Source organism: Oncorhynchus keta, chromosome 18 (assembly GCF_023373465.1).
Source record: "Oncorhynchus keta strain PuntledgeMale-10-30-2019 chromosome 18, Oket_V2, whole genome shotgun sequence".
In the NCBI taxonomy this organism is placed as follows: Eukaryota; Metazoa; Chordata; class Actinopteri; order Salmoniformes; family Salmonidae; genus Oncorhynchus; species Oncorhynchus keta.
The window spans coordinates 31,339,180-31,355,938 of NC_068438.1; the positions used below are offsets into that span (position 1 = coordinate 31,339,180).

Here is a 16,759-nt window from a genome sequence, read left to right on the forward strand (position 1 = left end):
ATAGGAAGAGAGCTTGATCACTGGGATATGAAGAGAGGTGGATCTCTGGGATAGGAAGAGAGGTGGATCTCTGGGATAGGAAGAGAGGTGGATCTCTGGGATAGGAAGAGAGCTTGATCACTGGGATAGGAAGAGAGGTGGATCTCTGGGATAGGAAGAGAGGTGGATCTCTGGGATAGAAAGAGAGGTGGATCTCTGGGATAGGAAGAGAGCTTGATCACTGGGATATGAAGAGAGGTGGATCTCTGGGATAGGAAGAGAGGTGGATCTCTGGGATAGGAAGAGAGGTGGATCTCTGGGATAGGAAGAGAGCTTGATCACTGGGATAGGAAGAGAGGTGGATCTCTGGGATAGGAAGAGAGGTGGATCTCTGGGATAGGAAGAGAGGTGGATCTCTGGGATAGGAAGAGAGCTTGATCACTGGGATATGAAGAGAGGTGGATCTCTGGGATAGGAAGAGAGGTGGATCTCTGGGATAGGAAGAGAGGTGGATCTCTGGGATAGGAAGAGAGGTGGATCTCTGGGATAGGAAGAGAGGTGGATCTCTGGGATAGGAAGAGAGGTGGATCTCTGGGATAGGAAGAGAGGTGGATCTCTGGGATAGGAAGAGAGGTGGATCTCTGGGATAGGAAGAGAGGTGGATCTCTGGGATAGGAAGAGAGGTGGATCTCTGGGATAGGAAGAGAGCTTGATCTCTGGGATAGGAAGAGAGCTTGATCTCTGGGATAGGAAGAGAGCTGTGCAGTGTCTTACACCAAGGCATAAAAAGACTTACAGATGCCTTAAATCATTTCCCCCAGAGTGGTTATTCCCTGCTGCCACCGCCAAATGTCTTTTTTTTATGTCATCTTTTACGTAAAGCTTTAAAACCTGCCCAAAGCTAACGCTGATTTGTAGTTGTGTGTTGATACTTTAAGCGCTGAGTGAATGTGCTGTGCTGACATTTAAACACGTCCCTCACAGGAACTTTATCTCACGTTGACACCAGATTTACCGGGTCATTAACCCGCTCTTAACACCACAAAGTGATACTTCTGTAACAAAATGGGACAGATTAGACAGATCTTACATATAGACAAGTATAGGGGTAGATGTGTAGCCTACACTACAGAGTGATATGGAGATTTCACTTCTCCATATGGACGGTTCTTACAACAGTGACATATTTAAAAAACTATGACAAAGCCCAAAGAAATACTATATTGTAGGGCTGCTGGTGCCTGTAAGTACTTGAAGACTTTTTAAGATGACAAAATGGCCCCTCAACGTCTCGCGGATGTTTCTGGCAACCATAGTCACAGTCCTGTCGGGGTGTGACCAAAGGTCTGTGGTGGCTCATATCGACCGATGACCACCAGGCATGGAGTGGAAAGGGGGTGCCAGGGGCAGAGAAAGGCCAGAACACACTGCACAGGCTGGTCACGGGGCACCAAGTTTTTACTTGCAGAAGGAATACCTCAAAGAGATCCCAAGTTTGTGGTTTTCTGGACAACAACAGGCAACAAGTAAGGATAGAGTCAAACTGTCTCCATGCTTCCATTTAAACAGACACTGTACGACTGAAATCCACAGAACCGGTATTTGATGTCTTGTTTGACTGTGAAGATTTGATTAACTTCATCACTGCAGTGAGTGAGACATGTTGCGTGAGCTATAGAGAGGAGAGTGATTTAAGATCTCTACTTCTTTCAACTCCCACACATGCTGACCTCCAGGGGCTATCTCTCTGACAATGTACCCAGGGAACACCACATGAGGCTGGTGTCTGGAGGTGGTAGGCAGGGTCCTTAGCCTGGGGGTCAGCTCTGCTCAGGGCTTCAGCCCTGCTTCAGTAAGGTAGGCTCTGCTTGGAATCAGCTAAGACAATGACCAAAGCTGTTTTAGCCCAGGGAGTGAGGGATTTTGGAGGGTAGAGGGGTGTTTTTTTGTTGCTCAGTTGACAATTAAAGGAAACTGCAACACACAAACTAAAGGAACACACAGGAACGGCTGTGAGTGTGTGTGTACGATTGGCACACAATGCAGATGTGTGGGCAGTAGGTGCCATCTGGAGAAAGTGGAGTGGGATGAGAAGGGTGGGCTGCCACTTTAGAAAAAGCGCCTTATTGTTTGATGAGAGGATAAAGGGAATGATCAGAGCGTAATCAATCAAAAAACCTGTGACACAAATTAACAAAGACAAGAAACGCGCCCCCTCTCTCACCCCCTCCCTCCCCCCAACTCATCTCAGCGGTGGCCCCACCTGTTTGTCAATAGGCCCCTTCGTTGGCAGCAACTCGCAACTTCGCCATCATTGGTCGAGCATGTGAAAAGTGTTCCATCAGGACTTCAGGTTTTATGGTTGAGTGGCTTGTCGTCAGGGGAAAACCGCCATTCAGGTCGTGATGGGTATTGGACAATCAATGTTGGACTTAGTAAGTGGCCAATCTTGAGGAATGCCAGATGCTACGCCGATGTGGATGGAGATGTTTTTACTGGAGAAACCATACCCCCACAAGATGCAGTATGGCCTCCCTGGAGACCCCCGACGCCCCCAACATAAGGCCAATATTCACCCCTCCACCGTTCCGCTCCATCCCTATCCAACAGTCATCTTCCTTCCCCCTGATAGAATGTAATTTCCTTGATTAGTCCGAGAGCAGCCCTCAATAGCAGCCCTTACTGCTGGTAATGGAGAAAAGACGAGTCCCTCTCACGAGACAGGCATCCATGAGGGAAATCAAAGCTACTGGTCCTATCTAAACACAGGGGACAAAGACTGCTCTATACAGAATGAGATCACCCGCAATGAAAAAACTTATGAGCCATCCGTAAGTGCCATTCTAAACTTTATGTAAATCTGAGGGTGGTATCAGCCTATAGTTCCAAAAGCTGAGATAATTTAATCAAAACAAGTCAGACAACTGTATAAAAAGTAACACTCTCCCGAGTGGTACAGCGGTCTAAGGTACTGCATCTCAGTGTTAAAGGTGTCACTACAGACCACAGTTCAATCCCAGTATCACAACTGGACGTGATCGGGAGTCCCTTTTGGTGGAGCACAATTGGCCCAGCATTGTCTGGTTAAGGGGGGTTTGACCGGAGTAGACAGTCATTGTATAAGAAGATTTAGTTCTTAACTGACTTGCCTAGTTGAATAAAATAATATACACTACTGTTCAAAAGTTTGGGGTCACTTAGAAATGTTTTTGAAAGAAAAGCACATTTTTTGTCCATTAAAATAACATCAAATTGATCAGAAATACATTGTAATGTTGTAAACGACTATTGTAGCTGGAAACGGCAGATTTTTTATGGAATATCTACATTGGCGTACAGAGACCCATTATCAGCAACCATCACTCCTGTGTTCCAATGGCACGTTGAGTTAGCTAATCCAAGTTTATCATTTTAAAAGGCTAATTTATCATTAGAAAACCATTTTGCATTTATGTTAGCACAATCCCGCTTCCTGAGTCTGTGTTTGCCTGTGTTTCTGTCCTGGAGTTTCCGGTGTCCTGGAACGCACCCTGTCTGGTTGCCGGGCGAATTAGCTTGTTGGGAGATCGATGTTCACCCGCACTTGTATCCCATCAGTAATCTGCACACCTGTCCTGATCATCACATCTCCCCTTCAAAAGCTCTGACCTGACATCCATTCCCTGCCGGATCGTTAGCCATGAACAGTATGTTGTGCAACAGTATCAGCCTCAAGTTGGATAGAATTTGTTTTGTTGTTTTATACGTATTGCTTTCCTTAAACTTACCTTCGTTTGTTCTGTCTTCAGTTACTCACCCGGATCATTTACCCCATTCACATTCACTTGAAAATAAATACTCACCTTCTTCCTACTCTCCTTGTACTGGTCTGCTTCTGGGTCCAATTCTGGTAAACCCTGACAAAAGAAGCTATAAAACTGGCCTTCTTTAGACTAGTTGAGTATCTGGAGCATCAGCATTTGTGGGTTTGATTACAGGCTCAAAATGGCCAGAAACAAAGACCTTTCTTCTGAAAGTTGTCAGTGTATTCTTGTTCAGAGAAAGGAAGGCTATTCCATCCGAGAAATAGCCAAAAAACTGAAGATCTCGTACAACGCTGTGTACTACTCCCTTCACAAAACAGCACAAACTAGCTCGAACCAGAATAGAAAGAGGAGTGGGAGGCCCTGGTGCACATCTGAGCAAGAAGACAAGTACATTAGAGTGTCTAGTTTGAGAAACAGATGCCTCACAAGTCCTCAACTGGTAGCTTCATTAAATGGTACCCATAAAACACCAGCTTCAACATCAACAATGAAGAGGAGACTCAGGTATGCTGGCCTTCTAGGGCAAGTTCCAATGTCCAGTGTCTGTGTTCTTTTGCCCGTTAATCTTTTACTTTTATTGGTCAGTCTGAGATATGGCTTTTTCTTTGAATCTCTGCCTAGAAGGCCAGCATCCCGGAGTCGCCTCTTCACAGTTGACATTGAGACTGGTGTTTTGTGAGTAAAAATGTAATGTAGCTGCCAGTTGAGGACTTGTGAGGTGTCTGTTTCTCAAACTAGACACTCTAATGTACTTGTCCTCATGCTCAGTTGTTCATTAAATTAGTAATTCAACTAACAACTAGTGGGATTGATGAACAGGGTAGGCCTGCCTGTTCTTTGTTCTTAAATATTTCCCCAAAAGTTTAATGAATGATGATATAGGCTAATAGCCTCATGAGGATAGGAAAGTGATGATGTACTGTATATAGCCCTATACTTCAATCATAGTCTAAGGTGCCAGGCCAGGGTTAATGTAAATTGTCCAGTGGCAATTTTGATGAATTGTTCAGCAGTCTAATGGCTTGGGGGTAGAAGCTGTTGAGAAGCCTTTTGGTCCCAGACTTCGTGCTACAGTACCTCTTGCCGTGAGGTAGGAGAGAAAACAGTCTATAACTTGGGTGACTGGAGTCTCTGACAATTCTATGGGCTTTCCTCTGACACCGCCTGTTATATAGGTCCTGGATGGCAGGAAGCTTGGCCCCAGTGAAGCACTGGGCCGTTCGCACTTCCCTCTGTAGCGCCTTACGGTCAGATGCCGAACAGTTGCCATACCAGGCGGTGATGCAACCGGTCAGGATGCTCTCGCTGGTGCAGCTGTAGAACCTTTTGAGGATCTCAATATACCCATGCCAAATCTTGTCAGTCTACTGAGGGGGAAAAGGTTTTGTCGTGCTTTGTTGGTGATGTGGACACCAAGGAACTTGAAACTCTCGACCCGCTCCACTACAGCCCCGTTGATGTTAATGGTGACCTGTTCGGCCTGCCTTTTCCTGTAGTCCACGATCAGCTCCTTTGTCTTGCTCACATTGAGGGAGAGGTTGTCGTCCTGGCACCACACTGACCTCCTCCCTATAGGCTGTCTCATCATTGTCGGTAATCAGGCCTACTGCTGTTGTGTTGTCAGCAAACTTAATGATGGTTTTGGAGTCGTGTTTGGTGGTGTTGCAGTCGTGGGTGAACAGGGAATACAGGAGGGGACTAAGTACACACCCCTGAGGTGCCCCAGTGTTAAGGATAGGGTGCTCTTACCACTTGGGGGCTGCCCATCAGGAAGTCCAGGATCCAGTTAAAGAGGGAGGTGTTTATATTACATTACATTTAAGTCATTTAGCAGACGCTCTTATCCAGAGCGACTTACAAATTGGTGCATTCACCTTATGACATCCAGTGGAACAGTCACTTTACAATAGTGCATCTAAATCTTAAAAGGGGGGTGTGAGAAGGATTACTTATCCTATCCTAGGTATTCCTTAAAGAGGTGGGGTTTCAGGTGTCTCCGGAAGGTGGTGATTGACTCCGCTGTCCTGGCGTCGTGAGGGAGTTTGTTCCACCATTGGGGGGCCAGAGCAGCGAACAGTTTTGACTGGGCTGAGCGGGAACTGTACTTCCTCAGTGGTAGGAAGGCGAGCAGGCCAGAGGTGGATGAACGCAGTGCCCTTGTTTGGGTGTAGGGCCTGATCAGAGCCTGGAGGTACTGAGGTGCCGTTCCCCTCACAGCTCCGTAGGCAAGCACCATGGTCTTGTAGCGGATGCGAGCTTCAACTGGAAGCCAGTGGAGAGAGCGGGTCCCAGTGTCCTTAGCTTAGTAATGAGCTTTGTGGGCACTATGGTGTTGAACGTTGAGCTGTAGTCAATGAACAGCATTCTCACATAGGTCTTCCTTTTGTCCATGTGGGAAAGGGTAGTGTGGATCTGGGTCACCTGTGGATCTGTTGGTGTGGTATGTGAATTGGAGTGGGTCTAAGGTATCCGGGAAGATGCTGTTGATGTGAGCCAATGACCAGCCTCAAAGCACTTCATGGCTACCGACCTGAGTGTGACGGGGCGGTAATCATTTAGGCAGGTCACCTTTGCTTCCTTGGGCACAGGGACTATGGTGGTCTGCTTGAAACATGTTGGTATTACAGACCCGGCCAGGGAGAGGTTGAAAATGTCATAGTGGGATTTTTTATTAGCGTCCGGATTAGTCTCCCGCTCCTTGAAAGCGGCATCTCTAGCCTTTAGTTCGATGCGGATGTTGCCTGTAATCCATGGCTTCTGGTTGGGATATGTACGTACAGTCACTGTGGGGACGACGTCATTGATGCACTTATTGGTGAAGCCGATGACTGAGGTGGTCTATACCTCAAAGCCATTGGATGAATCCCGGCACATATTCCAGTCTGTGCTAGCAAAACAGTCCTGTACTGTAGCATCTGTGTCATCTGGCCACTTCCTGGTTCCCAGGCAAAATGCACATAGGCAGGTGTAACCTACAGTTTACACATCCAAGTGTGATCTTAATTAAGCAATTGTTTATTGCAGGATCTAACATATCATACGAAATGGATGACATAGTACACAATTTAGCAACATTTTCTGGAAGACCATTTTGGCTCCTGAGTACTACTTTAAAACTACTGGCTGAAATAATTTTAAAAAACCTCTGAAGTCTCACTTTAAATCTATCTATTCACTCCAGAGTTAATTTGCTAAATTGTAATTACTCCGCTACTATGGCCTATTTATTGCATTACCTCCTTACTCCATTTGCACACATTGTATATATATTGTTCTATTGTGTTATTGACTGTACTTTTGTTTATCAAATGTGTAACTCTGTGCTGTTGTTTATTGTCGCACTGCTTTGCTTTATCTTGGCCAGGTCGCAGTTGTAAATGAGAACTTGTTCTCAACTGGCCTATCTGGTTAAATAAAGGTGAAATATATATTTTTAAACTAATGAGTCATGATCGGGAAGAACTTTGGGTAACCTGCTGGCCTTTATGTATGTATTAGTGACTGTGTGAGGTGTTGCGAGAACTTCCCACCTATGCCACGAAGATGGCCCTCTGCGGCTCACTGAAGCCTGCCTGGAGGCTGCAAAACTTGGCTCATCCCGCAGGAGCATGGAGAAAGATACAGCTTGCGTAGGAGGACGTGAGGGAGGAAGGGAGGGTGAAGAAAACATGGAAATAGACAGACAGGCTGAACCAAAAGGGAGAACACAGGGTTTTTCAAAACGGAATAATGCCTTCATTGTTTGAAGAAAAACCCAAAGGAAAACATTAGGTTACTCTTGTCGATTTATTTCTAGACCTTTAGGCGTTAAGTGTTTGTTATCACAACTCAGGGATGGATCCCCATATGTATCAGCCCAACACACCTTAATTCCAATTCAACCTTGATAAAATGCTATTTGAATAACGACTATAATCAATAACACGGGATTCGTGGCCATCATTCATCACACAATTGTTATGATCAATTTCCCAAATTGGAATTTCGTGTTATGTAATTGTGTCATGCTCTTACTCGTTCCATAATCCAATATATACAGACTATCTGTGATTGTATCCGCTAGGTGGCGACCGTGGTCTAAAGTGTTTCATCTTGGACAGCGCTGCACATCACTGGAGACAACTTTCATATGGGGATCACAACGCAGCCCAATGACGAGTAGGAGGTTTAACTCACGTTATGAGAAAAATGACAAATATCTGCCTACACATGACAACGACTAGTCCGAAGAAATAATTAAGATTTTTAGGATTATTTGAGCAAAGCACTTTTGAGACACGTGCTATAGCCTAGACTTAATTAGGGATACCAATGTTGAAACTGTACTTGGGAATTTCATCTTTATTATTAATAACAATGTAACGACATTATCTTGGAAGTGTATTGGTTGTCTTTAACAAGAAAAGGAGTGGTGTCCGCATGAAAGAAATTCACTAAATATTACAGTAACAACTGGCCCTTTACACAGTCCCATTTGGCCCAGTGTCCACTCATGGCTGAGGGGTAGGGGGACAGTTAATGATTATTTGGCCGTTTTCCCGTCCACTGCGTTTCCTATTTGGAATGACTGCCGCGTCAGAGCGCTCAGACCCGCCTCCCGGCTGTTTTCGGAGCATCGCTCTATCCCTGCTTCAAACGCATATTCCACAGGGAGAGAGAGAGTGAGCAAGACCTGCGAGGAGCGGAACGAACGAAAAAAGGCGAACGACAAATGGCACTCATGGCTGGGATTTTGTTTACGGCGACCTTTGTGCTGCTTGGGATTTCTACGTCAGTTTCTTCGGCACGGATTTACCCTCCAAATGAAGGTAAGACTGGGAATAACAGCGGAGCCCCGTCTTGGACTTCTTCTCCATTAGTTTATACTCCGTCCACTTCGTGTGTGAGACGGACCACGAGCCCGTTGTCCTGTAGCTATTCTGGACTCGTGCAAGAACCTGCAGCACTCAAATAAGGGGGCAACACAATTATTTTGCTCAACAACATGTGTCATTATTCTCTGACATTGGATTTCCATATGCGTGAAACCCATCGAACGTTTTGTGTCGTAGGCTACTTGGTCCTGGTACCCGTATGAAGTCTATATGGGGCTCTAGCAGGGTCCGAGTCGAGTGCTGGGAAGTCTTACTTCAGAGTTTCTGTTAATTAAGCAAAAGTCACCTTCTTCAACACATTTATTTTGAGCCATATAGGTCACAAAGACTCGATTTTATGCAGCAATCATTATTGCTTTGGAGGGCGCCTGTGTCTGGTTTTGTGCAGGACGGTGGTGCAACCCCCCCCCCTTCAAAAATGAGCCATGTTATTTTAGTTCATAACCATGTATTGCAGTCGCAGTTCTGTACAATAATCCCCACTCAATTATCAAGTGGCTCTTGTGCATTTTCTATGTCAAATGCATTAACTTCAAAACAGTACTCAAAGAATGACCTAAGCCAAGTAATTTCAGATAAATGTTAACATATTAAATTAAATCCACTTTCTAAAATTAAATTCAGTGAACTTTTAAGCGTTTACAATTGAGATTTTCGTCACTGCGCACTGAGAAGATTGCAGTAAGAAATATAAGAGGCTTGATAAATCTCATCACGGATTCTTTTTGATTTCTAACTGAAGCAAATTAATTTAGAAGTCCGTGCTCCTCTAATTGCCTTCGATTGATCATCATCGAACCTCAGGAGTTAGAACAGACAAACGGAGTCTCCAATACCTAGGCCTATTTCTTAACCAAACATCCAGTTTCACTCACTGGGTTACAATGACAATACCCATGGTTCTTTATACAAATATCAAATCCCCGTAAAATGGGGTCCCTTTATGTTTTTAATCACAAATCCCCCTGAAAAAATATCAACATTACGCATTTGAGTAATCCAAACATATTACATATTTTATGGAGTTATATGCGTGGACATGGGCCTATAGATAGGTCCTTACACATCGATCATTAGCCTATTTCTGACTGGTTTTTCGTTGAGCAGATTGCGAGCAGATTGCGCAGAATTGTTTTCCTCGATCAAACTGCATAACTATCCAACTATGGTAACATAACAGCACCGTGGCTTTTCCAAACGGTATATTAGCACTGTACATTTACATTTAAGTCATTTAGTAGACCAGATTACACATCATCCGTGTTATGAACAGCCTATAACTGCTCACTTTTCTTTCTATGTTTTTCAGTGACGTTACTGGACTCCAGATCCGTAGCGGGGGAGTTGGGCTGGGTCGCCAACCCAACAGAAGGAGGGGTAAGTGCCCCTCGTTAGGACGCGAGTCCCCCGTTGATTCAAAATGGAGAGATGATGTCCTCTATAGCCTACCGGCCCCCACCCTCCTCTCTCTCTACTTGCAGTAATGGTCAGATTCTAGTCCGATACTGTAGCAGGCGTCGGGTTTCCTGAATAGACCGCGGATTGAATCGGTCTTTGTGGAGAAACTTTATATCCTTTTCCCCCATTGAGGCGCGGGGGAGAGGAACTTGGCAGCACAGAAAGGGCCCTCTGGAATGGATGAATGAAGGGAAAGGGCAGCGGTTTTCAGTCCTCGCTGTATGATTGGATTGGGCCATAAAGCGATAGGGAATGTGATCGGACTAAATGCGTGATCACGTGGTCTAATTGGGATATATATAGTTGCGCTGATCATGTACAGAGTGCGACTGTTTCGGGAATGGCCGTGAAGGGGCCCGGGGTGCGCGCGGCTGGGTCCTGTCTGGCACACTCCCCTGTTGTTCCGCGAGCAGAAGCAGCAGCAAGCAGCGCTGGCGTCTGATTAATTGCATGGGACCATCTTATAGTTTTAGTCGTATTTATAGACTAAACCAGCAAGGTGTCCCAAAGTAGAGCAACATATGCTATCCAAGAGCAATGACGTTCTTCTGTCTTTTCAGACATCTTCTGGCATATCCATTATATTTTAATGGTACAGTTTATCGTATGCTATAGACCCATAAAAGAAACGTTGATCTTTTGTTGCAGCTCCGCCTCTCCAACTCTTGTTTTATTCACCATGGGGTTGAGTTGTTGTTCAATGAACTTGGTTCGTGTGTGCTGCTGTTAGTTGCTCTCTGTTCCTCCTTCAGCCGTTTCCTCCGTGGCGGAGTGATTGACAGAGTGCTGGCAGCGCGGACTGGCCTACATTCACCCTCTCATTACAACCAATTGCCCACATTCTCTCTCTCCTCCGCTATCGGGGAAAGGTGCGGCCTTATCTGCCACAGCGGTTGATTTCCACGATAAAGGGCCAAGCAGAGAGAAGAGAGCAGTGGAATTGAGCAGCGGGGGTTACGGAGTCTCACCCATGTTTAGAGTTATCTCCCCTACTCAAAGGAATAGTGCTTTGAACGAGATTATTTATGAATATACGTTGAATCAAATAAAGCGCAGGATACACCCTTCCCCGTAGTAATAGCTCTGTTTGGGCTCCTTTCTCTGCATACTATATAGTCCTAACCAGATACAAGCAGAAGGCTGGTTCATCTGCTTTTGTTTTTAAATGCAATACATTAGAAAACCATTTTTTTAACCTCATTATGAAACATGTAAAGGCCCAGCGAAGTGAAAAACGTGATTTACCGGTTTTTATGTATATTTCCACACAATAAGGTCAGATAATAATGTGAAATTGTGAAAATTATGATGATGCCTTTTTAGTGCAAGAACTGTTTGAAAAGACTGCCTGAAATTACAGCCTGTTTTGGTGGGATGGAGTTTTGGCCTGTCTGTTGACATCACCAGGTGGTATATTAGCTAATAGACCAATATGAAAGAGATTTCCAAACCTCTCTGCCAATAAAAAGCTAGTTCTCAGTTTTCCCCTCCCCACTCAGACCACTCCCAGACAGTACTAGCAAAATTCTTTACTCTTCGCTGAGAAGCTATTTTGTTTCTTTTTTGACCATTATAATTGAAAACAATCACAGTAAGGTCCTTAATTGTTACCCAGAAATTATTGGATATTGAGATAAAAACTTCTGCATTGAATCTCTGTGAGCATGCCATAATGCCCACAATGCCTTTCAAAACGCCATATACCCTAGGCTCTTTATCATAAGTAAAACAAACATTGCTCCTATTATAATAAGCCAGCCAGTCATCAATAACCGAATCCATACACCCAATCCACATGTGTGCTGTCAAAACCCTCTCCCTCTCCAAAATAATTTGTATACCTACAGAAAGAACACAGACACACTTTTTCTATTGGGTTTCTGTTGAAATCACTTGAGTTTCTATTCTAATCACTATAAGCCATTACAGACTTAGGGCCTATCCATTAGCTCATACATAAGATTGTTTCAATACCCCCTTTCCTTTCTCTTTGCTCTCTTTCTGTATTTCTCTCCATTTCGTGACCTTTACATTTATCATGGAGTTATGGGGATTTACATTGAGACATTAAATTTGACATTATAGTAATAATGAATGGTGTATGTTCCCCAAGGATTTGGTTGGTTTCCTTTTATGTAGAGATAAAACTTACTAGTCGGGATTGAATAAGGCACAGTAGGCCTATTTGTGCTTATTTCTGCCTGTACCAGTAGTAGTTTCATTATAAAAGGCCTTACTATTTATATTAGGCCTTGTCATGCATTTATTATTCTTCAAATTGACAAGCTTGGCCATTAAATAATTGGCCTACTGGGACACAGATATTGAGTCACCATTTTGCTATGGTCCTTCTCAATACTCTTTCTCAATGCAAGTCACTGTTTTTATGTGGCCTACCATTTTCCAGAATTTTCTAATGTTGATATAATGTTTGTCAGATGTTTTCCTAACATTGTCTCTGTGTTTGTCTCCTCAGTGGGAGGAGGTGAGCATCATGGATGAGAAGAACATTCCCATCAGGACGTACCAGGTGTGTAATGTCATGGAACCCAACCAGAACAACTGGCTTAGAACGGACTGGATCCTCCGAGGTGGCGCCCAGCGTGTCTACATCGAGATCAAGTTCACCCTGCGCGACTGTAACAGCCTCCCTGGTGTCATGGGAACCTGCAAGGAGACCTTCAACCTCTACTACTACGAGTCCAACAACGACAAGGAGCGCTACATCAGAGAGAACCAGTTTGGAAAGATCGACACAGTGGCGGCCGACGAGAGCTTCACCCAGGTGGACATCGGAGATCGCATCATGAAGCTGAACACGGAGGTCAGGGACGTCGGAGCCTTGACCCGGAAGGGTTTCTACCTGGCCTTCCAGGACGTGGGAGCCTGCATCGCCCTGGTGTCTGTCAGGGTGTTCTATAAGAAGTGTCCCATGGCCGTGAGGAACCTGGCCCAGTTCCCTGACACCATCACCGGGGCCGACACCTCCTCACTGGTGGAAGTCCGAGGATCCTGCGTGCATAATTCTGAGGAGCGTGACGTTCCCAAAATGTACTGCGGGGCGGACGGAGAGTGGCTGGTGCCTATCGGGAACTGCCTGTGTAACCCGGGATTCGAGGAGAGGAACGCTAAATGCCAGGGTAAGTTAAGGAGAGAAATCTTCTGTCTGCCTCAGATATATATTCCTTTAGTCGCTGGCAGCAGCTGTTCTGCAAGGTTATTTATACTTGTCTCTATCTTTCTCTCTTCATTCACCTTCCATCTCTATCTCCATACAGAAGCCTGCTTCTTTATCATATCTCCCTCCTCTCTCTCTGTAGGTCTCTTTGCCTCACTCCCTCCATGTATCCCGCTCCCTTTGTCTCTCCCTTTTGCCCCCTCTCCTCTATTCACCAACCTCTCTCTCTGTTGCTTGTTGTCTCTCTCTCCTCCACACCTCCCTGCGTCTATCCTACATGGTATCAGGCTGGGTAATAGAAGCAGTGATGATTGTAAATTCCGTAATTATCCAGGCCATTGGGATGTTTTAGTTAGGCCAGGAGAACAGGCCTTCTATTGGGATGTGTTAGTTCGACCAGGGGAACAGGCCTGCCTGTCTGCCGTGTGTCTCTGGTGGCTAAATTGCTCAGAAGAGATCAGTCTTAATAGATACCAGTAGCTGCCAGTCTGTCTCTCTCCTCCTAGCCCCAACACCAGACCCAATCCCAGCCAGATGATTCCCAGTCTCTCCCATTCCCTCTCTCTCCTCGCCACCCCAACACCAGCCCAAATCCCAGCCAGATGATTCCCAGTCCCTCTCTCTATCTCCTCCCCACCCCGACACCAGCCCAAATCCCAGCTAGATGATTCTCCCTCTATCTCCTCCCCACCCCAACACCAGCCCCAATCCCAGCCAGATGATTCCCAGTCCCTCTCTCTATCTCCTCCCCACCCCGACACCAGCCCAAATCCCAGCTAGATGATTCCCAGTGCCTCTCTCCTCCCCAACCCAGCTCCAATCCCAACCAGATGTTTCCAATTCTCTCTCTCCTCCCCACCCCACCCCACCACCAGCCCCAATCCCAGTCAGATGATTGATTCTCAGCCCAAATCCCAGCCAGATGATTCCCAGTGCTCATTCCCAGTCCTCATTCGCCACCCCAACACCAGCCCAAATGCTGATTCCCAGTGACACCAGCCCAAATCCCAGAGAGGTGCCTCTCTCCCTCCCCAACCCAGAAAGAAACACCACCAGCCCCAATCCCAGTCAGATGATTCTCACAGTGCTCATTCACATTATACTGGTGGATGAGAGGTGGAAAGAAACACACACACATACACACACACACACACACACACACACACACACACACACACACACACACACACACACACACACACACACACACACACACACACACACACACACACACACACACACACACACACACACACACACACACACACACACACGGCATTGAGGGTGAGGGGGGAAAAATGCTACAAGTGTTTGTTTTACTCTTCCATCTCAATGATCCCTCTTGGTTCTGTTTAATGTTTGAGTGGCTATACGTAGTGGATGTCTTATATTAACCATCAGCATATGAATAAAAACATGGCAATGCAAGAAAACAAAATTGTACTCAAAAGCCAGCGGAGAATCTGTCGATACAATTACCAAGGATATATAGGCCTGCTGTGTGTTTCTCTCTGGGTGCGTGGCTACAATGGGGGACGGGCCACTCTACCTACCTTCATTTACGGGGGAGCCTTTAAGCTCTATCTCAGAGGACTAATTGCCTGACAAACAGGCCTGGTGATTTAGGGTACTAGGGCTGGCTCCTTCTGAGGGGGGACGAGGAGGACGCACTGAGGTACAAATGGTCACAGATGGTGTGTGTGTGGGAAAGGTTGCGGGTGAGGGGGTAGCATTTCGTGGCAAGAATGTTCTTTGGAATGGAGCCCGTCTCCCCTGTTGGTGGCTGTGGCTGTGTGGAGGGCTGGGGCCAGTTTCTCACTCCCCTGGGTTGTCTTCAAAGAAGGAGCAGGCAGAGATGGAGGGATGAAGGAGAGCAGATTGAGGGTAGTTAAATACACTTGTTCAATTCAGTTAATCTCTTTGAATGATTATGTATCATTACTGGTTTGAGTCAGCAATATTTAGTTCCCTCTCATACCAATCTCATGGGCAACTATCACATCAGAGTTAGTTCAGACACACACTCACGTTCTGCCTGTGTCTCCATGGCTACCAGAGCATCAGTCCAGGGTTCACCTCAGTGTTTGATGGGTTAAAAGGTGGAGCTCACTGTCAGCCTTCAAGTGCACTGATGAGCTGGTTAATATTCCACAGCATGACGAGGCAGAATAGTGGGGGGCTCAACTTCAATATAATCATGTGGTCCAAGACACTAAAGAGGGGCTGAGATGGGGGGTTGGGCCTCAAGTCCTCTGTCAGAAAGAGGGTGTGTGTGTGTGCAAAGGTTATGGGGGTACCTTGGCCTCTGGTTCCCAGCAGTGGTGAGTGAATGGGACTCCTCCATCATTGTTGGAGCAGTGAGGTTGGGGGTTGTGCGGGTTAGGGGGGGTCAGGGGATTGTGAACGCTGGCTGAGGGTCAAAGGTCACTAAGTTGTTCATCCATCTTGCTGGTATGTGTGACAAGGTCGTGGGCCAGGATTGATTAAGATGTCAGTATCCTGACAGCTGGGTGCTTGGGGGCCGCCAGGATGTACACAGAGCACAGGGGCCAAGGGGTAAAGAGGCCAGGCAGGGCCCCCCGAGGATGACCGGGGGTTTGCTTTTGGGTACCTTTCTTTTCTCTCTCATTCCCTTGTTTCTATGAGCTTGGGTAGCAGGGTAGCGCTCTCTCCCGCTAGTCGTCTGTTGAGGGTGACTCCATTGTTGGGGGGGGTCATGTGTTTGTATGTGTGAGTGTGTGTATCGATGTGTGTGTGAGTTAGTCTGTGTATTGCGTTCATGTGGGTTAATGTGTGTGACTGTGTGTGACTGTGTGTTTGTGTTAGAGGTTCGACAGATGATTTTTCAACGCTGATACCGATACCGATTATTGGAGGACCAAAAAAGCCGATACCGATTAATCTGCCAATTTTTTCCCCAATTTATTTGTAATAATGACAATTACAACAATACTGAATGAACACTTATTTTAACTTAATATAATACATCAATAAAATCAATTTAGCCTCAAGTAAATAATGAAACATGTTCAATTTGGTTTAAATAATGCAAAAACAAAGTGTTGGAGAAGAAAGTAAAAGTGCAATATGTGCCATGTAAGAAAGCTAACGTTTCAGTTCCTTGCTCAGAACATGAGAACATATGAAAGCTGGTGGTTCCTTTTAACATGAGTCTTCAATATTCCCAGGTAAGAAGTTGATAGGCTTCGTCATAAACAGCACAATGCCTGACGCACAACGAAGAGCTGCTGGCAAAACACACAAAAGTGCTGTTTGAAGGAATGTTTACGCACCTGCTTCTGCCTACCACCGCTCAGTCAGATACTTAGATACTTGCATGCTCAGTCAGATTATATGCAACGCAGGACACGCTAGATAATATCTAGTAATATGTAACCATGTGTAGTTAACTAGTGATTATGATTGATTGTTTTTTATAAGATAAGTTTAATGCTAGCTAGCAC

General features: G+C 45.6%; 1 protein-coding gene across 3 annotated transcripts in view; it reads left to right on the forward strand.

Moving 5' to 3' along the window:
- Window positions 1-8,398: 8,398 nt before the first annotated feature.
- LOC118396887 (ephrin type-A receptor 4-like) overlaps window positions 8,399-16,759 on the forward strand; it is an 86,688-nt gene continuing 78,327 nt past the window's right edge. For 2 of the 3 annotated variants that reach the window (XM_052467901.1, XM_052467902.1), the window contains exons 1-3: window positions 8,404-8,593; window positions 9,969-10,036; window positions 12,594-13,257. In XM_052467901.1, the coding sequence (XP_052323861.1) occupies window positions 8,497-8,593; window positions 9,969-10,036; window positions 12,594-13,257 (829 nt within the window). In that variant the 5' untranslated portion in view covers window positions 8,404-8,496. Of the gene's footprint in view, window positions 8,594-9,968; window positions 10,037-12,593; window positions 13,258-16,759 lie in introns of all 3 variants that reach the window. The other variant, XM_052467903.1, reaches the window with a different exon arrangement.